This window comes from Ochotona curzoniae, unplaced genomic scaffold, assembly GCF_017591425.1.
Source record: "Ochotona curzoniae isolate NIBS_2020 unplaced genomic scaffold, NIBS_Ocur_1.0 scaffold_4506, whole genome shotgun sequence".
Classification (NCBI taxonomy): Eukaryota; Metazoa; Chordata; class Mammalia; order Lagomorpha; family Ochotonidae; genus Ochotona; species Ochotona curzoniae.
Window position 1 is genome coordinate 79,775,829 of NW_024467119.1, and position 25,936 is coordinate 79,801,764.

At 45.9% G+C, this 25,936-nt stretch overlaps 1 protein-coding gene across 1 annotated transcript in view; it reads left to right on the forward strand.

Annotated features, from left to right (window-relative positions):
- The first annotated feature begins 424 nt into the window (after positions 1 to 424).
- The window catches only part of MND1 (meiotic nuclear divisions 1), an 86,361-nt gene continuing 60,849 nt past the window's right edge, over positions 425 to 25,936 (forward strand). Inside the window, exons 1-4 of the mRNA XM_040966807.1 lie at positions 425 to 465; positions 11,062 to 11,127; positions 13,976 to 14,033; positions 21,554 to 21,702. Coding sequence (XP_040822741.1) covers positions 463 to 465; positions 11,062 to 11,127; positions 13,976 to 14,033; positions 21,554 to 21,702 — 276 coding nt within the window. The 5' untranslated portion in view covers positions 425 to 462. The remainder of the gene's footprint in view (positions 466 to 11,061; positions 11,128 to 13,975; positions 14,034 to 21,553; positions 21,703 to 25,936) is intronic.

Consider the following 25,936-nt stretch of genomic DNA (forward strand, 5'->3'; position numbering starts at 1 on the left):
TCCCCGAGGCTCCTGCCTGGCCCCGCCCCCGCATAGCTCCGCCCCCGGCTCCTGCCCGGCCCCCCTCCGCCTCGCTCCACGCCAGCTCCGGCTACGGCCCCGCTCATCATAGCTCTTTCCCCTGGTTCCTGCCCGGCCCCGTCCCAGCATAGCTCCGCCCCAGCTCCATTCCAAAATCCCTCCTCCCCCAGCGTCGCTTCACCGCCCCGCCCCCGGTTCTGCCCCCCCGCCCCGCTCCTGCCATCTCGGCCCCGCCCCCGGCCCGCCCAGTCCCGCCCCACCCCGGCCCGCCCCCTCAGCTCGGCCGGACGCCGCTGCTCGGTGCGGCCGCCAGGGGTCGCTGCACGCCGCGTGGCGAGGTCGACGTCCTCCCCCGCGCCGCTCCGCCCCGAGCCAGAGTCGGCGCCAAAATCAAACCCGCTCCGCCCCTCGCTCCGCGCCGCCGCAGCCCCGCGCAGCGCCATGGTAAGAGCTGAGCATGCACTGGTGGGCCCTTTCCTCCTTAGTGTCGGGGCTGTGAGTCCCTCGGCGGCGCTGGCGGAGCTCCTCGGCCGTGCCGCCACCCTCGCCCCGGAACCCGCGCGGCGCCCGAGCTGCGGAGGCGGGCGGGCTCCGGGAGCGTTCGCGAACGTGGCGTCTGTCTGCAGCGCCTGGCTTCACGGCTGGGGGGGGTCCCCCTCACGGCTGGGGGTCCCCCTCATGGCTGGGGGCGCCCTTCACGGCTGGGGGTCCCCCTCACGGCTGGGGGTCCCCCTCACGGCTGGGGGCGCGGCTGAGGGGTCCCCCTCACGGCTTGGGGGGGTCCCCTTCACGGCTGGGGGTCCCCCTCACGGCTGGGGGCGCGCGCTGAGGGGTCCCCCTCACTGTTGGGGCGTCCGCCCGGCGCGCCCCGCACCTGCGCGCAGTCCCGACCAGCCCCCCCCACCTTCGGGCTAGCAAGGCGCAGGAGCCCCTGCTGGGGCGACCCCCAGCCCTGTGAAGCCCCCTCTTTTCACGCCCCCGCCTCCCTTCTCATGGCAGAGGGTGGGCATCGCGAGCACTGCTTCTGAGATTTTAATATCTCCATTTAGTTACAGGGCCGTTTATCAGGGTGGGAGTGTTTGGAAAGGCTGGTCCAGGTGTGAGTTATAACCGGTAACGGCGTCTTTGCGGTGAAATGCGCCCGCAGCACCTGCGTGCGGACCGGGTCCAGGGCCCGCGGCGCTCTGTGCTCTGGCACAGGCCAACTTGAGAACTGCGGGTGGACCTGGTGACTTGATTGTTTGACCCCATCTGTCTCACTCGGACCACCTGCTGATTAACTCATTGTGGGCTGGTGATGGCTCATATCTCCAGTAAGACAGGGAATTCGTGTATATATATGGATATGTACACACAAGTATGAGAAAGAAGTGTTAAGTTGACAAACTTTTGTTCTTTGACCTGATTTGATTTGGTTGGACCTGCTGGGTAAAAGACTTTTAAATCCAGGCATATTCTTAGTGCATTTAAAAAGAGTGCTTTATTGGAAAGGCAATTAGAGACAGTTGGCCATCCCAACCGGCCCCAAATGCCCAGCCAAAACCCCCAGGGTCTCCCATGCAGGTGCAGGGGCCCAAGGACTTGAGCCACTTCCCATTGCTTTCCCAGGCTGAGGCAGGGAGCTGGATGTAAAGTGGAGCAATCAGGACTCCATCTGGTGCCCATATGGAATGCTGGTGCCCCAAGTCAAGACTTAAGACGCTGCGCCACCCTGGCCCCACTTAGTGTATTGGACAATTTTTATTTATTGGAAAGGCAAACAAAGCAGTCTGCTTTCCGCTGGATCATTTCGCAGATGCCTAGGTCAGCCGAGGCTGGGCCTGGCAGAGCCCCAGGCCAGCCTCCCCGGTGCCTGGCAGGGGCCCAGTGGTGCCTTCCGGGATGCGCCTTGGAAGGAAGCTGGAATCGGAGCAGAACTATCTCCCATACATGGGCACTCCGTTGTGGAATGCTAGGAACTAAACTAGTGTGTCAAACGCCTGCCGCCAGACGTTTGCTTGGAAACGAGGCGATTCAGTTCTGAGAGCAACAGATGACATCTGCTTTTTCGTTTTTCTAAATGTCATTGTATTTGGTCACAGCTGTTTTAATAATCCTGTAGCTCCTGGTCATAGAGAATTCTTAAACAAAGGACCTTTGAAAAGTGCTTTAAAATACCTGGGTCACGGGGAGGATTATGGTCCCCAGGTCGTTTTGAATCTCTACTACACTGAATAGTCTCTCTCTCTCTCTCTCTTTTGTTTGTTTGTTTTATAAGATTTGTTTATTTTTATTTGCTAGGCAGATATACAGAGAGAAGGAGAGACAGAGAGGAAGAGCTTCCATCTACTTGTTCATTCCCTAAATGGTCGCAACAGCCACAGCTGAGCTGATTTGAAGTCAGGAGCCAGGAGCCTCTTCTGGAACTCCCATGTGGGAGCAGGGTCCCAAGGCTTTGGGCCGTCTTTGACTGTTTTCCTAGGCCACAGGCAGGGACCTGGATGAGAAGCAGAGTAGCCAAGATTAGAACCGATGCCTGTATGGAATCCTGGCACATACAAGCCAAAGACTTCAGATACTAGGCCACTGTGCTGGGCCCCTTCTCTAACTTGTATCAGATTTTTTTAGTCCTAAGTGAGTCCTTGTTTATTTTGCTTTTCTCTAAAAAGGTGTGTTTGGGGCTGGTGCAGTGGTTAATCCTCTGCCTGTGGTGCTAGCACCCCCATGAGTGCCATTTCATGTCCTAGCCGCTCCACTTCCATCCAGCAACCTGTTGATGACCTGGGAAAGCAGTGCAGGACGGCTCCAAAACCCGAGGACCCTGCATACAGGTGGCAGATCCGGAGGAAGTTTCTGGCTTCAGAATGGCTCACCTCCGGCCATTGTGGCCCTTCAGGGAGTGAGCGAGCAGATAAAAGATATCTCATGCTCACTCGTTCTGACTTTCAAGTAAAATACTTTTTTAAAAGAGGGCCCAGTATGATAGCATAGTGGTTAAAGTCCTCGCCTTGAATTTGCCAGGATCCCATATGAGTGCTGGTTTTAATCCCGGCGGCCCTGCTTCCCATCCAGCTCCCTGCTTGTGGCCTGGGAAAGCAGTCGAGGACAGCCCAAAGCTTTGGGACCCTGCACTCACTTGGGAGACCCAGAGGAGACTCCTGACTCCTGGCTTTGGATTGGCTCAGCTCCAGCCATTATGGCTGCTTGGGGAGTGACTCATTGGATGGAAGATCTTCCTCTCTCTCTCTCTCATCTGTGTATATCTGCCTTTCCAATAAAAATAAATAAATAATTTTTTAAAAAATAAATTTTTTAAGGACTGCTAAAGTGGCATCCTTTTATTTTAATGCTGTGTTGTGGGTGAATTGCAGCAAATTCTTTCTGTAGGCATTAGAAGTAATAAGCAAAGGGCCTGGCGCCGTGGCACAGTGATTAAGGTCCTCGCCTTGCACGCCCGGGATCCCATATGGGCGCCAGTTCTAATCCTGGCAGCCCCGCTTCCCTTCTAGCTCCCTGCCCGTGGCCCGGGAAAGCAGTCGAGGACAGCCCAAAGCTTTGGGACCCTGCACCCGCGTGGGAGACCCGGAAGAGGTTCCTGGCTTCGGATTGGCATAGCATCGACCTGTTGCGCTCACTTGGGGAGTGAATCATCGGACGGAAGATCTTCCTCTCTGTCTCTCCTCTCTGTATATCCGCCTTTCCAATAAAAAATAATAAAAATAAATCTTTTTAAAAAGAAAAGAAGTAATAAGCAAAGCGGCTAGCACAGTTTGAGCTCCTCCACATCCCAGTAGCTCCCAGCAGCCAGGCTGAGCACTCGCAGCTTCCCAGAAGCGGTGCTGACACTGGCTCTTGCTCCAGGGACCAGGCATGTTCTCCCAGAGGGTGAAGAGTTTGCCAGGAGCTGTTCAGGATGCCAGGAAATTGGGAGCCATCCCGAAGCCTTGCGGATTCAGCCACAGATGAATGCGAGATTGACTGTCCCACACAGCTGCCAGTGTCTGCGGGATGTGCCTGCACACAGTGGCTCTGCTGCTGCGGTTCTTCGAAGATTGATTGATTTTACGATAATAAAGATGTGTCATCCGCTGGTTCACTCCCCAAGTGGCTGCAGTGGCCGAAGATGAGCTGATCCAGCAGCCAGGAGTCTTCTCTGGGTCTCCCGCGTCGGGGCAGGGACCCAAGGACTTAAAGCTATCAGGTGCTTTCCCAGGCCACCAGCAGGCAGCTGGATGGGAAGTGGAACAGCTGGGACACGAGCCGGTGCCTCTATGGGATGTCAGTGTTTGCAGGTGGGTGAGTGGCTGGTTTAGCTGTCGGCTGGCCCCCAAAGCGTCAAAGGTGAAGTGGTGGTTTGAGACGTACTGGAACAGAGAAGTGAGCTGCAAACTGCCTTGATGGAGTGTGGAGTCCTGCTTGGTCAGTGTATTCAGGAATTGCAGACAGCGTTCGGACTGCTGGGTCCCGGCTCAGTCGCCTTCCGGGCGGAGACCCCACAGGTGGATCTGTGAGCTCGGCGACCGCGGGCCTCAGGGCTCCCTATTGGAACTTCACCCTTCGTTGTGTCTGTGAGAGTGTGGTGGGTGGGGAGGCCTGGCAACGAGTAGCCTCCGTGTTTAGAGTTTGGGGCTTTGGGTACAGGGTCCCCGGGGGTGAAGGCTTTCCTGCCTGTGCCGCCCAGCTTGGCTCGGAGCCTAGGTGGTGCCTGCCCTGGTGGCCTTGGGGCTGCTGAGAGACAGACCTGCACACTTTGTCAGTGAATGGTTTGGTGAAGCTGCATTCCGGGGAGGGGAGCTTAGCCTGTGAGATGATATTCTAGGAGAGAGTTCCGAAAGCAAGGCTTGGGAAACTTCCGGGCTTGAGAAGGTGTTTTAGGGAAAGAGTCAACGTGGCTCACAAGGCACAGAAATGTGATTTTACTCTTCGAGGAGAGAATCACAACTTTTTGGTTTCCAGCTGAAGTTGCTTAGCTCTCACCGTTATGGTCAAATTTGAGGTGTGGAAGGTGGAAGAGGCTGAGAGGTAGATTGTGGTAAGGTTATAGAAAACTTTTTATGCAGTTTTAATATTGATAGAACTGGATATTATAAGTAATTTTGGTGACACAGTCATTAGAATGCATATGTAGTTTTTTTTTTTCCATAGTAAGCTTTTGGTTTTTAAATTTATTTTTTTTATTGGGAAGGCAGATTTACAGAGACAAGGAGAGACAGAAAGATCTTCCATCCCCTGGTTCACTCCCAAAGTGACCGAAAAGGCCAGTGCTGCGCCAATCCAAAGCCAGGAGCCAGGAACTTCCTCCAGGTCTCCCACGCGAGTGTAGGGTCCCAAAGCTTTGGGCCTCAAACAGGGAGCTGGTTGGGAAATGGAGCAGCCAGGACATGTAACAAGTGCCCGTATGGGACCCTGACACGGTCAAGGTGAGTACCTTACCCACTAGGCTATCATGCCGGGCCCTGAAAACTTTTTTTAGAGATTTATTTTTTAATCTATTTTTTTCCATATTTTGTGGGTTTAAAAAAATTTTTTTAATTGTTATTTTATGATACAGTTCCATAGACCCTGGGATTTTCCTTATCCCTTCCCCAACTCCCTCCCCCCTCACTGAGTTCCCGTATATCATTACCATAGTACAGTTCCCCATAACAGTCATACGTCCATCATTGTGGGCATGAACAATGGCAGAGTACAGCATCCTATTGTCAAGATACAGTAAACAGTTTCACTGGGAGTCCCCCTTAGTCTGGAGGCAGAAATGCATTGTATCCTCACATCTGGATATGATAGTCTTGATTGCAGTTACTATACATCCCCTTAAATGAAAAGCCACAATACAAAATCAATAGAAAGAAAAATAGAAATATACAATGCCATGAAGTTAAGTTACATGCTGCTAGATATGATAGTCTCTGTTACACAGTTACTGTACATCCCCCTAAATGAAAAACCACAATGCAAAATCAACAACAGGAAGAAAAAAAAACACCATGAATTAAATACCATGCTATTGAAAGACTAATGTATCGCTGAAGATATGAAAATCAAGAACCTTCTTGCAGAAAATGATGCTTCTGTATGATCTATGAGTCACTGAAGAATTTAAGTGTGTTGAAGAGATGAAACTAACAAAAAAAAAATCAAAATCCATGAGGTACAATTTCCGCTGATCTTTGTTGGTGAAATATGTCTCCTGTAGGCAACAATAGATGGGTTTGTTTTTTAATACAGTCTACTAATCTGTAATGTTTGATTGATGAGTTTAAGCCATTTATATTCAGAGTTAATACAAATAGGTGGTAATTTGGTCCTGTCATTTTAGCAATGGATTGGTCATTTATTTAGTCTTCTGTTGTTGTGGGATGTTCTTCACATTTGCCTTTGGTTTTGATGGGCATCATTCCTTTTCTCTGTCAAGTATCATATGTAGGGCAGGTTTGGAAGAGGCATATTCGTATAACTTTTCCTTACTGTGGAAGAATTTTATTTCATTTTCAAAGACAAAGGAAAGTTTTGCTGGATGTGTTATCCTGGGCCGATAATTTTTTAGAATGTGGAATATGTCACTCCATTCTCTTCTGGCCTGTAGAGTTTCCTGTGAGTTTAATTGGCATTCCTTTATATGTTAATTGATTTTTTTTTTCACGTGCACATTTAAGGATCTTTTCCTTATGTTCAATTGAAGAGAGCTTGATGATCATGTATCTTGGTGAAGATTGGTTTTGGTCAAGCCTGTTGGGAGTTCTGTGCCCCTCCTGTGTGTTGTTTCCTAATTCTTTCTCTAGATTAGGGAAATTTTCTTTTATTATTTCATTAAATACATTTTTAAACCCAGCTTCTCTTTCTGCACCTTCTGGGACTCCCGTAACTCTTACATTTGGCCTTTTAATAGAGTGTTTCAATTCTTGAATACTTTTTGGCCTGATCCAGCTCTGCTTCCAGCTTTTTGTTTGTTTCCTCCTGGTGACAGGAAATATCTTCTAATTCTGAGATTCTTTCTTCTTGCCTTCTTCATTTTCTTTTGGAGACTCTCCACTGTACTTTTAATTTGCTCCACTGTATTCTTCATTTCTGATTATCAGTTTTGATTCATTTCCTGTGTGACATATGCCTCGAATTCCTTGAATGCTTGCTTTATGCGCTTCTGGTTGTTAACAAGTTTTATAACAACTGTCTTGAATTTTGTGTCCTCCATTGTCTCAATGTCTTCCTCAGTTAACTGAGGTCGGCAAAGGGTTTACTTCTTTGCAGGGGAGTCTTCAGTAATATTCATTGAGCCTCTGTCTCTTCTTTTGCTCTTGGTCATTGTACTTCTGGTTAGCAGAGTTTTCTCCTTGGAACAGAATTCTAAGCTGTGTCACCCACAGGACTACAGGTCGATTTTACTAATTGCAGTTGATACACAGCTCTTTGTTTGCCGTCACCTGTGCCACTCCCTTCAGCGAGTTCCAGGTCTGGGTTCTTATGTTAGATTTCCACCATGGTCTCCATAGCCCCAGGTCCTGGCTCACCACTCTCCACCTCCTGTGATACCATGCTGAAGCTGCACCATTGTCTGCACAACCTTTCTCCCACTTCCGGTTGGAGCAGGTTCCAGGATCAGGAAGATACCAGGTGTCCTATATAGCTAGGTTGTTGGTGGTGCTGATCTTGCCAGAACCTGTTGGCCTTTAGGCCTGAGGGCCACCCAGACCTGTTTTGACCCGTACAATGCCATAGTTGGTATCGGTATTATTTTCCTGTGGGACCAGTGCAATGTACTGAGTTCAGTGAGTTTTCATGGAGCTCAGTGCATGTACAGCTCACTGTTGTCCCCTGCAGTCTTAAATTCTTTGCCACGCTGTAAGAGATGGCACCTGATGTGCCAGTACTAGAGTTCTTGATCTGCTGGCCGTCTTGTCTGAGGGCTACTCATACCTGTCTGGGTGGAACCTGTCCGATGCCATGTTGTTGCAGTTCACTGAGCCAGAAATGGGTTCACTCCCAGCTCAGTGCATGCTCAGTCCTGCCCCACAGCCTTTGCCTCCTTAAGCTAAATGGCGCCAATTTTGGCTCTAGGGGGTAGACTGGGTTTGGAAATCCTTCCTGTTTCAGCAGTGCCAGTCTGGGACCTGCTGCTCTGTCTCCTTTCCTGATCAAATCAAACAAACCAGTAGGATGAACAGTTCTTTCTCTGGGTTCACCTCCTGAGCTCCCAGTAAATGTCCCTTGCCACCTTGCTGCTGGTGGAGTTCCTGCTGCAGGTGGAGTTCAGATCGCCGTTAGCTGAATGCTGCTGTGGTATCAGTCACTGCAATACCACACCGTTGTGTCTGCTGCTTTCCCCGTGTGTCTGTCAGTCTCCATGTACCCCTCTGCTGTTGGTCTGTCCTCTCCTATTTCCTGGAATGTGCACTCTGCCTCACACTGGCTAATGCATCTCTGTCTGTTTAAACGTGTCCTTACCCTATTCCTCCCTCTTGATTCTACCGAGATTATTTCTGTGAGCAGAGTTAGAGAGGGAGAAGAGAACCTGTTCCATCTGCTGGTGCACTCCCCAGATGACTGAAGCTAGGAGACTGGAACTCCATCCGGGTATGCTTGGTGGGTGGCAAGGACACAAGCACCTTCTGCTTTTCTAGCTGCATTAGCAGGAAGCTGGATCGGAAACAGAGCTGCAGCCAGGCTACACTTGTAAGAGCTGCTAGCAAAGTGGGCTACCGGCCACACGCCACAGCACTGGCACGCAAAGTACCCATTCTTTGTGGCATTTAGAAGTACCCTCAGATATCCCACTGGGCTGCTTGGGCAGGTCTAGGTTGTTGGCACTAGACAAAGGAGAGGCAGGTCAGATTTGCTTTTCACAGTGTGGGATGTGGCAGGAAGTGTGGTTAGGGACTGGAGGTGCATGAGGGTACCTTGACAATTTCACAGATATTTAATTAAGAGACAAAGTTTTTCTGTTGCAGAACAATTTTGAGATCCATGCAAAAAAAACTACACGAGGCATGTAATAAAAGTGGAAGTGAGGTTGTAGGAATGGAGCAGACAGGACAGATTGGAGAATTCCCTGAAAGCTGAAACTGATGTAATTTGGTGACTGAGCAAATGTGGGCTACGAGATAAAGGCATTTATGTTGACTGCAAGGCCTCGGCCTGGGTGACCAGATGCTGCTTGAGACTCCAGCTCTAGAACAGCAGCTCTGCGGAGCAGCTGCCCTGGAGGAAAACTGAGGTTAAGATTGCTGAGTTTGCAGTCGGTCCTGTGGGCAGGTGTAGGCTTGAGGGTTCAACATAGGTGCCCATTAAAGCCGCCTGTGATGCCACATCTCAGAGTGAGGGTTCAGTTCCTGGCTGCTCAGGTTCTCAGCCAGCTCCCTGCTGATCCACCTGAGAAGGCAACGGAGAATGGCCCGAGTGCTTGTGCCATTACATCCATGTGGGAGACCCCAATGGAGCTCTCGGCTCCTGCCTGGTCCAGCCTTTGCTGCCTCGGGGGGAGTGAACTAACACGTGGAGAATCTCCACCTGTCTGTGGCCCTGCATTTCAACTAAATAAACTAAATAAATCTGATTAAAAATCATAAAAATAAGAATCTGTAAAGAAACAAAGCCAAGAACATGGATGCAGTCAAGCAAATGGTATGAGGAGCTGAGGGGCGTGACAGGTATTGAGCAGAGAGAGGGACAGCGGATGTGGGGACACCTGAAGTACCCAGCAGGGAGAGGGAAGGCGGATGTGGGGACACCTGAGGTACTGAGCAGGGAGAGGGAGGGTGGATGTGCTCTTCCCAATGTGGAATATGAACTTGGGACTGTTATCTGGGTACGTGATTTGTAAAAAATAACACTTGCACATCTTATTATGGAGGAATGAGAGTGTGTGTTTCTAGGTTTCATGACGTGAATAAAGCTTTACATACTATGGTATGTGGTCAGACTGGCCATCACAAATTCCCTGCCTCTTTGATGGTGGTTTCACACTCTGATGGAGTTTTTGCTCAGGTGATGTCAGTCCTTAGTTCCCTCCTGTTTTCCTTAGTAAACCATGTGTGTTCCCTTGTGGTTCCTTGCAGTGTTTAAGAAAGTTGCAAATTACTCAGGGACCATTTGTGTGAACTCTGGAGTTGAAGAGATACATGTGGTGGTTCTCCCTGTTTTGAGTATCATCTTGCACATTTTTGAAGAAATTGGAGTCTTTTTAAAAATAAACTATGTATTCTGTGTGTAACAGAGTATAATTGACCATGTTCTGTGTATAATTGACCATCCTTAAGTTTCTGTTGCACATCTTAGTTTCAGTTAATTAATGTTGATTTAAATCGGCTTAGAAGTATTGGAGAATAACAGTGATCTGAGTAGGCTTCCATTTCCTGCTTGGATTTTTTTTTTTTTTCTCTTTAGTCTCCCCTTCACAGTGATCTTGCCATTAGTTTACTTAAAGTGTCGTTCCAGCCTTGTCACTGATCTGCTATAGGAATCACTACACAGCTCTTCAGTGCTGGTTGAGTCAGCTCTGCTGGGCCGCCAGTGGGCTGCAGGTCCCCCAGACAACCGTTCCCCACCCGGCACTGTCCCAGACTGCTCGTCTTTCCAGAGCGTTCTGTAGCTCCCTGTCCCTGTGTGTGGTCTGCCCAGACACCTCTCACCATTTCCCAGCTTGCCAAAATCTTGTTTGTTTCTAGCTTTCCCAAGCAAGCCTGCTCCTCCTGGGTGTGGCGGCGGGGGGGGGGGGGGGAGTTAATTCCATCTGTCATGGGTTTTTATCTAGTAGTTTTTGCATGGATCTGTTCTTGTTATATTTCTTTGTGTTGAAAGATAGTAAGCCCCTTGTAGGTGACTCATTGATTCATTTTATAAATATTGAATTTCTCCAAAAATGTCACATTCTGTCTCAGTCACGGTTATTAGTGTCTGGCAGCACCTCTTTCCAGGGTTGGCATAAATTGTTGAAGTGAGTCTGAGAATGTGAAGATAATGTGTTGTTATTAGACAAGACTGCTCAAAACTAAAGCTGTTTCGGCCAACTTGTTTTGAAACACGTGTTTCAAAAGCAGTATTTTCTTTTTTCTTTTTGTGCTTTAGTCAAAGAAGAAAGGACTGAGTGCTGAAGAAAAGAGGACTCGTATGATGGAGATATTTTTTGAGACAGTAAGTTGTTTCCCTTAAGTAACTTGTATGATTTTCATGTTTAGTGTGCGTCATCCAGGACTGACTGTCCCTGCTTTATCAGAGGCCACACGGACCAGTACCTTAAAGAGTGGATGAAGCTCTACAGACATTTGTAACTCCTATGAGCCATAGAACACTGTTGATAATCTCCTTTTTCTTAACATTAAAAAAATTTTTTTTGTTTTTAATATTTACGTAGTTGAGAGGGATGCATGCCTATGGGGCCTCTGATTAAGGTGGTAAGGTCTTGGGCAGACTTTGCCAGCAGACCCCTACGGGTGATGTGACAGTGTTCTTAGGCCACAAGAACCATGAAGGACAGTCTGGTGGGGCATGTCCATTTATTGTAAATTGAGCACAAACTTATATAGACTAGGCAAAGGGGATAACAGAAGGGCTGTCCTGATAGTCCCGCCACCCACAGTGTCAGTTTCTTTGTTAAGAAGAATGACAATAGAACAGAGCTCGCAGTGTTGCTAGAAAGGTCAAATAGTATCATCTGTAGGAAATGTTGAAGAATAAGATGTTGAAAGAACCTAAGTACCTCATTAAATAACATCTAGTGTTACAGTCGTGGGTCTCCTCAGTCTCAAACACATAATCATTTTTTGGGAAGGGCAGGGGAAAGTCAAATATACAGAGAGAGGTGGAGAGACAGGGAGGGAGGATCTTCCGTCCGATGATTCACTCCCCAAGCATCCACAATGGCCAGAGCTGCGCTGATCCAAAGCCAGGAGCCCAGAGCCTTTTCCAAGTCTCCCATGCATTTGCAGGCTCCCAAGGCTTTGGGCCGTCCTCCACTGCTTTCCCAGGCCACAGGCTGTGGGCCGAATGTGAAGAGGGGTGGCCAGGATTAGAACCAGCACCCATATGGGACTCTGAGCGTGCAAAATGAGTACTTCAGCCGCTAGACTACCACACTGGGCCCATCAAAGCCACGGTGTCCTCTCTTTAATTGCTGCTTTGTGCTAGAGGATCTAAAAACTAAGACTGACCTGCAATCAGCCACTCCGTCCATTTGAATGGACACAGTGGAACCAGGCATTCTGAGGCCGGTTGTGGACAGGCATGTTTATTTTCTAAGCAGACCCACTGGGGCAACCAATATGTCAGGAGTTGGTCCTTGGTGAGTCCAGTTAGGTGGATGGCACAGTAAGTTCCTGTTGTTCTGGGAATCTAGAGCAATTGCGAAGTTGTTTGAGTAATTGATTTCTGAATGTTTTAGAGACGTCCAGTTAGTAATTTACTATGCGCTGAGATCCTAAAGCATTATTTGAGTTTGTTCCCCAGAGTTGAAATATTGACTTCAGACCTACCCTAAATCCAGTAACTTAGTGTTTCTCCTTAAGTTACTGAGTCTTAGGTGTTGTGAGGTAAAATTTTTTCATTTTATCGTAAAAATTTTATTTTTAAACTTATACTTGTCTACACTTTTTAAAAATTTTATTTTTATTGGGAAGTCAGATATACATAGAAGAGGAGAGACAGAGAGGAAGATCTTGCATCTACTAATTCACTCCTCAAGTGGCCACAACAGCCAGAGCTGAGCCCATCCGGAGCCAGGAGCCTGTTCCTGGTCTCCCATGTGGGTGCAGGGACCCACAGCTTGGGCTGTCCTCAGTTGCTTTCTCACGCCACAAGTGGGGAGCTGGATGGGATGCAGGGTGGCTGGGACCCCAGGGTGTGCAAGGAGAGGATTTAACCATTGCACTGGGCCTAATCCCATATTTTTCTAACAATATTTTTTTTTGATTACTAAATAATATTTTCAAAATTGCTTGATTATTGTTGCCCTAAATTACTTCTACCACTGAAAACTAAGACATATTACAAACACTAAGGAACATTCTATGTAGGCTTTTTTTTCCTTGACCATATGATTAAATGTTCCACATTTGTAATTCCCAATACTGTTTTACTTTGTTTTGCTTTTGGTGGTTCTGCATCATGAGTAGGTAAATGATTGACAGACACCTCTGAAATGTCTGCGTTTTTTTTTTTATTTTTTTTAAAGATATTTCCACTTTTGTTAAGATATATTTATTTTTATTGGAAAGGTGGATATACAGAAAGGAGGAGAGACAGAGATGAAGATCCTGCATCCAATGATTCACTCCCCAAGTGTCCACAATGGCTGGAACTGAGCCAGTCCAAAGCCAGGAACCAAGAGCTCCTCTGAGTCTCCCACGCAGGTGCAGGGTCTCAAGGCTTTGGGCCATTCTTGACTGCTTTTCCAGGCCACAAACAAGGAGCTGAATGGGAAGCAGGGCCACCGGGATTAGAACCAGCACCCATATGGGATCCCAGCGCATGCAAGGCAAGGACCTTAACCACTATGCTATCGTGCCAGTCGTATCTGTTTCCTTGTTTAGCTATAGCTTTCCCGTGAAACGCTAAATGTACACAGCTCTCGACAGTTGCCTGTTTTGTGTATAGTGAGAACTGTGAAGTGTATAGTGAAAACTGTGAAGTGTGCTGTATGCTAATGAAAGTGCTATTGTGTCTTCTTAAAACCACAGAAGCTGATTCAGCACCTCATGCTACCAAGTGACCCAACATAGCTGGTTTGTCAACTTTGTGGGAAGATGTTCTTTATGTTTTTATCTCCAAGTGCTTTAAAGAATGGCTTGAATATGTGAAATGGTCCATTCTGACTTTGTTGAGGATATAGGGTGAGAGAATTGCAGTTTCTTACAATGTTAAAATGCCTGATTCTTTGCACTATTCATTTTCAGGTGCAGTTTTTTTTAATACAATGTTTTATGAACATAATATAAACAGTGAGAAACAAACATGTATTTTTCATCTTTATATTCTTTTTCAACAGAAAGATGTGTTTCAACTAAAAGACATAGAGAAGATTGCTCCTAAAGAAAAAGGCATTAGTAAGTATCACGTCACACTGGGATGCTGTGGGAAATATGTTTTTTTTTCTGCAGTGATCTTTCTCTTTATGAAAAACATGCATTTATAGAAGAAAAGAATGTAAAAGTCCCTGTGTCATGTCCATGGGCCACAGCCACAGGTCTTGAGTTTAAAGCATCTGTTGTAGAAAAATAAAACAGGAGGGAACTAGTAGTTGGTACAGCAAGCTAAGCTGCCACTTGTACTGCTGGCATCCTGTAGGAACACTGGCTTGTGTTTTGGCTATTCCACCTTCAGTCCAGCTTCCTGCTGATGACCTGGAAAAGGCCAGAGATGGCTCAAGTTCTTGCACTCCTGCAGACACCTGAGAGACCTGGAAGAAGTTCTTGGCTTTGGCCTGTCCCAGCCTTGGCCATTGAGGCCGTCTGGGGAGGGAGCCAGTTGATAGAAGATCTCTGCCACTCCTCTCTGTGACTCTGCCTTTCAAGTAAATAACTGAATCTTGGGGCTGGCATAGTGGCTCTGCAGGTTGATCCTCCACCTGGAGCCCGGTGTCCCAGATGGTGCCAGTTTGTGTCACGGCTGCTCTGTTTTGATCCAGCTTCCCACTTACGGCCTGGGAGACAGTGGAGGATAGCTGAAGTCTTTGGGTCACTGCACCTATGCGTGAGACCAGGAAGAAACTCCTCAGTCTTGGTTTTGGGTCATTCCAACTTGACCATTACAACTGTTTGGGGAGTGAGCCATTGGATAGAAGATCTCTTTCTGCAGCTCTGACTTTCAAGTAAAAGAAATCTTTTAAAAAAAAGTAAATACTTTTTCTTTTCTTTTTTTTTTTTTATTTATTTAATTTTGACAATCCTTAATTGGGGTAAAAAAGGTTCAAGGTCTAAAGGGGGATATAGAGGAAGAAGCCCCACCCAGTCTCCCGCCCACCCCAAGTCCCGGGTGTGGGGCGCGCTCCGAGATACTCGATCAAGTGGTTCCAATAGTTCACCATTCATGGGTCGTTGCCAGTCTCGCCACCCCAGTCATGATGTGGTCATTGAAGAGTTCATTGATTGACACAGTCCCTTCTAGGGTCTCCATTTGCCCAGTCTCTGCTGCCAACAGATGGCTGAGGTTGTTGCTTGATTTGTCCTGTCTTTCCCTGGTTAGGACTCCGAGTCCGGTGTCTCGAATGGGAAGATCCTCGAAGAAATTTTGAGGTATTCCCAGTCCAGATTCCTGCTGTTTTAGTAGCATAGGGCCCGGCACAGTCCACTGCCCCGGTCAGCTGGCGGCTGCAGTTGCTGGGCCGGTTCTATCTCCACCCGTGTCCTCTTGCAGTCCCGCCTGGTTCCACCCTGGACGCATTTGTCCCTCGCACGTACTAGTAGGAGTTGCAGCCCAGTCAGGGCGGCCCACAGTAGCCTCAACCAGGCCCACCTCCTACCCTGGCTTGCCAGTATATATGGCATACTAGCCCAGTCTGTCCCCAGTACCCTTCTGTTCATATTCTTGCCAACAGGTGTTGCCACCTACTTCCATCCAACTATCTCCTCCTACCGTCCCCAACGGATATTGTTGGGTGTCTGTCTAGCCACCCCAGCCCCTGTCCTAGTTCCCATGCCCTCCCGTGGAAGGTGATGACCCATGAGGGAGGAACCCACTCTTTCCCTCCCAGGTCGCTCCCATTCCAGTTGTGCCCTCTCCATTTGGCCCTGTGGTTCAACTCAACGTGACTAACCCTTTGTACCAGCTTCCGCCAACTGGTGCTACAACTAAGCCCCAACAACCCTCACCAACTCTGATTGTAGCTTGCTCCGGTGGGAATAGTCAGCCCAGCCTGGTTTTCACCTAATCTGGTCCCCATGAGGTGCACAGGCGCTGTGTCCCTGCCTGGTCTAGTCTACCCCCCACCCAGCTCCCGTTCCTCAGTGTAATTTGCTGTTCAGCTAGGGAACCTCCGCTTTTTCTCCTGTCAGCTCTGCCGCCTCCTTTCCTGGTTCTCACATGTGTTGGTTGGGTGCTGCGGCTGCATCCGGCTCAGGCTACCTCGCCTTGGCATTCCAGCTTGTGTGTTGCTTTTGTTACGACCGGACTTGGTTCGACCCACACTCTGTTCTGGCGATCAGATTTACCAGTGGATGACATGAACAGATTCAGCCTGGTCTGCCCCCGACCCATGCCAAATGCATGCCAGTGGGACTCTTTCTAAGACCTCTTGGCTGTTTCCTTCCATGTTTCTTGCGCTGACCTGCAGGGTCTGTGTCCTGCCAGAGGAGTTGCCTGAGCTCCTCCATCAGAACCCCTCCATGTGCCAGGTTATGCGCATATCAGTGGGTCCATGTGCCAGTTCGCCTCTTATCCTAGCAGGAACAGTGGTCTTTCCTAACTGGCCATCATCCCGTTCTGGTTCTTGCTGTAGAGTGTTTCAGCCCAGCCATGGTCATCCATGCCCCCATATAGCTCGTATATGGCTAAGTTGAGGTTGGGACCTAGCCTAGTTCGTCCCACATCCACCCTGGTACTCCAGAGCACCAGAAGGTGTTAGTGTCTGGCCCGGCCCGGTACATCTTTTCCCAATCCACATTTGTGCCAAGGGAGAGGACAGCTGTATCCAGACCCTGCCGCAGCCCCATCCACCTGTCATGACCCCTGCCTTAGACACTGTAGTTCAACTTTGTGCTTAATGTGGACCAGTTGGAGCCAAATCCAAGCTGGGCATGTCCTGTGTTGCACCCTGTGTTCCAGTCATACTAGTGGACTAAGGTTTGCTTAGTCCGAACATTCATCTCTCAGTCCCGCCCTTACATTAAGGTTTCATGTCCTGGTTCCTGGGAATCACCAGAAATTGGTGTCTCACCTACACTAATGCTGGTCTTACTTTTGGGTGTCCCAAAGCACCTATTTCATATCATCAAAACCCCAGAGCTCGCCGCTGGGCGGCCAGCAGGCAGAGCCTGGCACCACTTGGGGCACTGGCCGCCCAAGGCCTGGGTCTCTGCCCCCGTCTCGCGACTGACGGGGACTGTGGCTGGGACCCCGGCAGGGTTCGGACCGGAAGAGGCCGTAAATACTTTTTCAAAAATGAAAATGAGATACACATGTATAACCCACACAGTATGTACACATTTACTTATCAATATAGTTTGCTCCATAAGTACAAGCTGTTCTTGCATGTTCTCATGTTTGTTAAATGTGATTTTATATCTTTGTGTGGCACATTAATTTCCTAGGGCTGCCACAACACATGATCACAATTGGTGACTTCTGTCACAGTCCTGGAGACCAAAGCCTCAAATCCAAGGTACTGGCGTTATCTCTGGAGGCTGTGGTGGAACCTCCATTGGTTTGAGCCTGTCTGTGGTGGCAGGGTCCCAAACACATGGGCTAGCTTTCCGTCCTTTGCTTAGCAGAACATTAGCAGAGAGCTGGAATAGAAGTGGAGCAGATGGGATTTGAACCAGTACTCCTGTGAGATGCTGGCATTTCAGGTTGCAGCTTCCCTGGCTGTGCCACAGTGCTGGCCTCTGGTTTTCGTTTTGTTAACAAAAAATTTTGTCTTTCAAGGTTGGGGAGGAAAAAAAGAACCAAAAAAAAAAAACCACAAGTCAAAATTGCCTTACCCTACTATGCAAGGATAACCACTATTATAATAGTGTATACTGTATACTTATTTTCTATAAAATATATTCTATATCATATATTTTGAATATCTATGTTACTTTTTGTATACTTTTTATATAAAGATTTTGTATAATATTATGTGTTTTTTTAAATTTTATTTTGACATTCTTTACATAGTTAATTAGGGTGAGAAGGTTCAAGGGCTACAGGAAAGTGGATAATGCTAGTATGTTTTCCATATTGTTACCTGCATGTTTAAAGGGGGGTATTTAAGGGAGAAGGCCCACCCAATTTCCCACCCTCCCCAGGTCCCGGATGTAGGGCATGCTCTGAGGTTCTTGCTCAAGTGGTTTTGATATTGCAACAGTTATGCATTGCTGTCAATCTTGCCACTCAAAGCACTATGAGGGCTTTGAAGAATCCACTGATTGACATAGTACATAAGATTATGTATTTGTAACATAGTATTATACCTCAAGGAAATACTTGAAAGAAATTCAGTTCCTGTACTATCTTCCAATTTTTTTCTTTTGACAACAGTGTTTCAACAAGCATCCTTATGTGTGTGAATTGTTTTCTTTGCCTGGATTTATAAAAGATGAGTTAGTCTATAATAGGTAAATACATGAATCTAGTTTCCAAGACATATTGGCACATTTCCTCACCTATGATGAGAGCACCCATTTCCTTGAATTCTGTATTTCTTCAGTGCTTTTAGTTTAGCAGCTGTGTGTCACAGCCTTAGCGGGCAATCCTTCAGTTATTTCTGGATTGGAGCATTTTTCTTGTATTTTGTCCAGGCACATTTTGTAGATGTATGTTATGTGCTCTTGTTATTTTTTTTTCTTTTTTTTTTTTCACATTTTATTATTATTGCTATCATTTTACGATACAGTTCCATATTCCCCTATCCCCTCCCCAATTCCCTCCCCCCCCAGTTCCTTTATATCATTATTAACATATAGTTCTTCATACTCAGTCATATGTTCATCATTGCGGGCATGGACAATGGCAGAGAGTCCAGAATCCTATTGTCAAAATATAATATAAACAGTTTCACTGTAAGTCCATCTTTGTCTGGAAACAGAGATGCCGACCACACTGCATCCTCACATCTGGTTGATAGTCTCCATTACATAACTACTGTACATTCCCTTAAATGAAAAGTCATGATACAAAATCAACAATAGAAAGAAAAATAGAAATTTACAATGCCATGAAGTTAAATGACATGTTACTAGATATGACAGTCTCCATTACACAGCTACTATACCTTCCCTTAAATGAAGAGCCACAAAACAAAATCAACTTCCGGGAGAAAAAAGAAATTAACAACACCAAGAAGTTAAACAACATGCTATTAACTGTATAACGCGTAGCTGAAGAAGTGAAAATCAAGAACCTTCTTGAGGAAAATGATGCCACTGCATGATCTACGAGTCATTGAATGATTCAATCAGAAGAAAGTGTTTTGAAGAGATGAAACCAACAGAAAACAACAAAACCCATGTGATAGAGTTTTTGCTGGTCTTTGTTGGAGTGTGTCTCCTCCCGACAATAAACAGATGGGTTTTGTTTTTTTAATCCAGTCTACTAATCTATGATGTTTGATTGAGCTTAAGCAATTTACATTCAGAGTTAAATATACATAGGTGGTAATTTGGTCCTGTAATTTTAGGAAAGGGTTGTTCATTGATTTAGTCTTCTGTTGTCATTTTACTGAAATGTTCTTCCCGTTTGCCTTTGGTTTTGGTGGGTGCTATCCTCTTCTCTGTCAAGAGAACATCTTGAAGTATTATTTGTAGAGCAGGTTTGGAAGAGGCAAATTCTTTTAATTTTCTTTACTCTGGAAGAATTTTATTTCATTTTCAAAGATGAAAGAAAGCTTTGCAGGGTATGTTATCCTAGGCCGACAATTTTTTTCTTTTAGAATCTGGAATATGTCACTCTATTCTCTTCTTGCCTGTAGAGTTTCCTGTGAGAGATCTCCTGTGAGCTTAATTGGCCTTCCTTTATATGTCAATTGATGTTTTTCACGTGCACATTTAAGGATCTTTTCCTTATGTTCAATTGAAGAGAGCTTGATAATCCTATGTCTTGGTGAAGATCGCTTTTGATCAAGCCTGTTGGGAGTTCTGTGTCCCTCCTGGATCTTGTTTCCCAATTCTTTCTCCAGATTAGGGAATTTTTCCTTGATTATTTCATTAAATACATTTGCAAACTCAGCTTCTCTTTCTGCACCTTCCAGGACTCCCATAACTCTTATATTTGGCCTCTTAATAGTGTCTTTCAATTCTTGAATACTTTTTTTGGCCTGATCCAGCTCTGCTTCCAGCTTTTTGTTTGCTTCCCCCTGGTGACAGGAGATATCTGCCAATTCTGAGATTTTTTTCTTCTGCTTGTTTCATTCTCTTTTGGAGATCTCCACTGTACTTGTAATTTGCTCTACTGTGTTCTTAATTTCTGATATACCAGCCTTGATTTCCTTTACTGCTTCCTTAAATTCTTTGAACTCTTGCATTAACTTCTCATTTTTGACCAGAATCTTTAAAATGAGTCTTATGGATTCTGTGTGCCCCATTTTCTCAATGTCTTCCTCAGTTAACCCTGAGGTTGGCATAGGGTTTTGCTCCTTTGCAGGGGAGTTTTCAGTAATATTCATTGTGCCTTTGTCTCTTCTTTTGCTCTTGATCATTGTACTTCTGGTTAGCAGAGTCTTCTCCTTGGGACAGGTTTCTAAGTTGTGTCACCCACAGGTCTACAATGCAATTTTACTTATTGCAGTTGGTACACAACTTTTTGCTTGCAGCCGCTTGTGCCACAACCTCCAGCGAGTTCCAGTTCTGGGTTCTTATGTCAGATATCCACCGTGGTCTCCACAGCCCAGCTCTTGGCTCACCTCTCTCCACCTCCTGTGATACCGTGCTGAGGCTGCACTGTTGTCTCTGCAACCTTTCTCCCTCTTCCGGTTGGAGTGGGTTCCAGGATTAAAGAGACACCAGGTGTCCTATCTAGTTAGGTTGTTGGTGGTGCTAATCTTGTCGGAACTTGTTGGACACTAGGTCTGGGTGCCACACGGACCTGTTTTGACCGGTACGATGCCACAGTCGGTATTATTTTCCTGCAGGATCTCAGCGAGTTCTCCTGAGCTCAGCACATGCGCAGTTCACTGTTGTCCCTTGCAGTCCCAAAGCTTTTGCCACAGTGCGCAAAATGGCGCCCGATGTGCTACCACAACAGTTCTTGATCTGCTCGCTGACATATCCGAGGTTTACCCAGACCTGCCCCGGATTCTACTTGTAGAATGCCAAGTCGTTGCAGTTCACCGAGTCAGAAATGAGCTCACTCCCGCTCAGAGCATGCTCAGTCCTTTCCCTTGCCCTTTCCTCCTTAGGCAAAATGGCGAACAATTCAGCTCTAGGGGGCTGACTGGGCTATGAAATCCTCGCTGTTCTCGCACTGCCCGCCTGGGACCTGCTGCTCTGTCTCTCCTCCTGGTCAAATCAAACAGACCAGCAGGACAGACAGTTCCCCGTCTGGGTTCACCTCCCAAGCTCCCAAAGTCCCTTCCCATCTGGTTGCTGGTGGAGTTCTGTCTGCTGGTGGAGTTTAGATCACCATGCTGGAATATCATTCACTGCAACACCACACTGCTGTACCCGCTGCTTTCCTGTGTCTGTCAGTCTCCAGGTACCCCTCTGCTGTTCTGTCCTTCCGTATTTCCTGAAATATGTCCTCTCTGCTTCATTCTGGTTAAATGCTTCTCTGTCTCTTTAAACGTGTCCTTACCCTAGTCCGCCATCTTGATTCTCGCTCTTGTTATTTTTAATGCTCTGTTTTGATGAGCTTGTTAACTCTTGATTTAATTTGCCTTTAGCTGTCACCTATGATGCTTCTTAACATAGACTGTAAAAATTGTGTCTCTCAGCCGCTATGTCGGTGAAAGAAGTCCTCCAAAGTCTGGTTGATGATGGCATGGTCGACTGTGAGAGGATTGGAACATCGAATTACTATTGGGCTTTTCCCAGTAAAGCTCTTCATGCAAGGAAACGGAAGTTGGAGGTTCTGGAATCTCAGGTAAGTCACTATGATTAAAAACAATAGATTTACTTTGCAACAGATTGGTTTTACCTGATTTTCTTGTTTCATGGATCCCTTTACAATTTGGGTTTATTTGTTTTTTAAGATTTATTTTTATTTGAAAGGTGAATTTACAGAGAAGCAGAGACAGAGATATCTTCCATTCACTGGTTCACTCCCCAAATGGCCTCAATGGCCAGAGCTGAGCTGATGTAAAAGCTGGGAGCTAGGAGCTTCTGGGTCTCCCACACATGTGCAGGGCCCCAAGAACATGAGCCCTCTTTCGCTGTTTTCCCAGGCCATAAACAGAGAACTGTTTTGGAACTGGAGCAACTAGAATTCCAACTGGTGCCCATCTGGGACACGAGCACCATTCGTGGAAGCTTAGCTTACCATGTCGTGGTGCCAGCCCTCCCTTTACATTTTTAACCTGCATTATGTGACCCATGGTCTAAAAATAATCAGTCCATCTTTTTCCAAAATAATCCAGGAACCATAGTATATTTTGATTTTCATCTTCCCACAATTATGACATTGCTGGTATTTAAGGTTTTTTTGTTATTTAGATTATTGTTACTTTGAAGTCTTAGGTTTACTGAGAACTGATGGAAAAGTAAAGGGTAACAAATATGAATTCTGTTTTCCCTCCTCAGCACCCACAGTGCGACTTCACTTTAAACCATGTGTTTGTCACAACTGATACGATACCAATGCGGGTATCTAATTATTAGTGAAAAGTCATAATTTACAATGATTTACATTGGGGTCCATGCTGTTTGTGTCCTGGGGGTTTGATATGTGATGACCTGCATCCATAATTGTGGTGTCATTGCCTGGTTTCCTGTTTCTGTTACTGCAGCAAAATGCCTGAAGCTTGGTAGTTGTTTTTAAGGATTGTTTGTTTGTTTGAAAGTCAACATTAAGAGAAAAAGATACAGGGGTCTTTCATCAGCTAGTTTAGTCCCCAGCAGACCGGAGTGGCCAGGGTTGAGTCAGGTGGGAGCCAGATGCTTCATCTGTCTCCTACATGGGTAGCAGAAGCCAAAATACTTGAGCTATCCTCTGCTGCTTTTCCCAGACCATTAGAAAAGAGTTGCATCAAAAGTGGAGCAGCTAGGACACAAATGGGTTCCCCTATTGAATACCTGCATCTCAGGCAGTAGCTTTACCCTCTGTGCTGCAATTCAGGCCCTGAGACTGGGTAATCTGTTAAGAGAAGAGGCTTATGTCGCTCTCAGTTCTGGAGTCCAAATACCGTGGTGTTACCTCTGGCAAGGCTTCCCCTGCTGCAACACCTCATGGCAGGTGGCATTGCAGTGACTGGAGTCCGTGTGAGAGGCAGAGAGAACAGTACGAGACAGGAAGACAGGGCAGGGAAGGGCCTGTATTTTTATTCATCACTGAGTCCAACGGACCTTTGGAGGGAGACTGGAACTGTACACAACTGTAGCACTAGCCTAAAATCCTTTGTGCTCTGCCTGTTCACTTGTCTTCCCACTTCTCTGCTAGACCCTGGCAACTGCCTATCTGTACTGTCTCCATCCAAATTTGCATTTCCTAGAGTGTTACATAGCTGGGATCACACAGCTTTTATTCTTTCAGATTGGTTTCTTTCATTTCATAATATGCATTTAGATTTGTTCTTTGCCTTTTGATCATTTGTTTTTATCATTTCATCATTTGGGTGTACCCCCAGTTGTTTATCCATTGAGCCATTCAAGAGCATCTTGGGTTTGGGGTTATGGTGCAGATGGTCAGACCAACCCTTGGAACTTTGATTCCATATCAGAGTGCTGTTCCAAGTCCTGGCGGACCGGGTGTGCTGCTCATGCATGTAGGAAGACAGCAAACAATGGCAAATGATTGGACCCCTGCTGCCCAAGTGGCTGACTGGTTGGAGTTTCTGGCTCCTGACTCAGCTTGACCTACGCCTGGCTCCTAGAGCCACTTCAAGGGTGAACGAGCAGATGGAAAAGTGCTTCATTGTCTTGCTGTGTTTTTCAGTCACCTTTGTAAAATACTATTGTGTTTTGTTTCTAAGTTATATAAAGCTGCTATGAACATTTGTAGGTAGATTTTTATATTTTTTATGTATTTATTTTTAGTTTACGATATTTGAAAGGCAGAAAGCAAAGATCTTCTGTCTGCTGGCTCACACCCGAATGCCTGCAACACTGTCTACAACACTGTCTACCAACACTGGTGTAGACTGAAGTCAGGAGGCCAGAACTCCATTTAGATTAGTAGCCAAGATTTGAACCTGGCAATCCAATAAAGGATTAAGGCTTCCTGAGTGCACTCATCCTGCATGCAGGTGTTGGTGTGGTGAGAAGCTGTCATTTCATTTAAGTGAGTGCCAAAGAGCGTGATTGATGGATTGTGTGGCAAATACAGGTTTAGTTTTGAAAGAAACTGCCAAGCTGCCATCCAGATAGATGACACCATTTTACACATCAGCTGCAGTAGATGGTCATTTTTGTTACACTGTATCTACCCCAGAATTCAATGTTGTTGGTGCCTTATATTTAAACCATTCTGGTAGACATGTGCTTTCTGTTGCTTTAATTTACAGACCCCAGTGTAGAGCAGCTTTTCTATAAGCTTACCTTATCATCTGTAAGAGAGGAGCTGTTGATTTAAGTTGTTGTTCCATTTTTTAACTGGGGTTTTAGTTTGTTTTCATACTGTTGCATTTTGAGGCCTTTTGTGTGTGTGTGTTTAAGATGTCAATCTTTTGTCTGATGGTGATTTTCAAGTATTTTTCTACCACTCTGTGCCTTTTTGTTTCATTCTGTTAGTAGTGTCTTAAACAGCAAATGTTTTCAATTTTGCTTAAGTTTTCTTTCATGGGTATTCTGTTATCATATAGGATGTAGCCACAACCAAAGGTCCAGATTCTTTCCTATGTTATCTAGGAATTTTATAGTTTTATTCTGTGTTTAGGTGCATTGTCCATTCTGAGTTCATTTTTGTCAAAGGTGTAAGATTTGTGTAAAATATTTTTGTATGAGATATCCCAATGCATCTTATTTCATAGGCTTAACACTATTTTCAACAAGGAATCCTAACTGATGAACCCTTTGGTAATTTCTTCAGCTAAGATTTTAGAATATAAACTCTGTCAGTCTTTATTTGAAAATGTCTAATTTGTCATCACATCTTGAATATACAAAGATGCTCTGAAATGTTTATGGAAATGTTATCAAAAGCCAGAATAAAAACCAACAACTATAGTGTATGCAAACAGCCCCAAGATGGAAAAAGATGTAGCCAGCAAGGTACTATTCAAAATAACGGAGAAAGGTATGAGGTATCCAGGAATAAACCTAACCAAAAACGTAGGAGACCTCTTTGAAGAAAACTGCAAAACACTTTAAAAAGAAATTGAGGAACACCTCAAAAGATGGAGAAACATACCATGTTCCTGGATGGGTAAAATAAATATCATTAAAATGTCCATACTACCAAAAGCAATATATACATTCAACGCAATCCCAATCAAATTACCCAAAACATCCTTCATTGAACTGAAAAAATGGCACAAGGGTTCATCTGGAAACACAAAAAAACACAAATAGCTAGAACCATTCTAAAGAATAGGAAGTTAACAGGGGGAATCACAGTCCCGGACCTCTGGACATACTATAGGGCAGTGGTTATTAAAACAACAGTACTGGCACAAAGATAGAGAGGAGGATCAGTGGAGCAGAATAGAAACAACAGAAAGGAACCCACGCAGATACAGCCAAATAATCTTTGACAAAAAGACAGACTACAATCCAGGCAAATGGGAAGGTCTCTTCAATAAATGCTCTTGGGACAAATGGCAGATGGCCTGCAGAAACAGGAAGATAGACCCACATCTTTCACCATACACCAAGATCAAATCTAAATGGATAAAAGACCTAAACCTACATCCAGAAACCTTGAAACTTTTGGAAGAAAATATTGGAAATACCCTACAAGATCTAGGTATAGGCCCTGACTTCCTAAAAAGGACACCAAAAGCAATAGCAATCAAGACTAAAACAAATGGGACCTCATCAAACTAAGAAGCTTCTGTACAGCAAGGGAAACAATCAACAAAGTTAAAAAAAGCAACCCACAGAATGGGAGAAGATCTTTGCACACTACATAGGTGATAGGGGGCTAATCTCCAGAATATACAAAAATCTCCAGTACAACCAAAACAACAAAACAAACAAACCACTCAAGAAATGGGCAAGGGAAA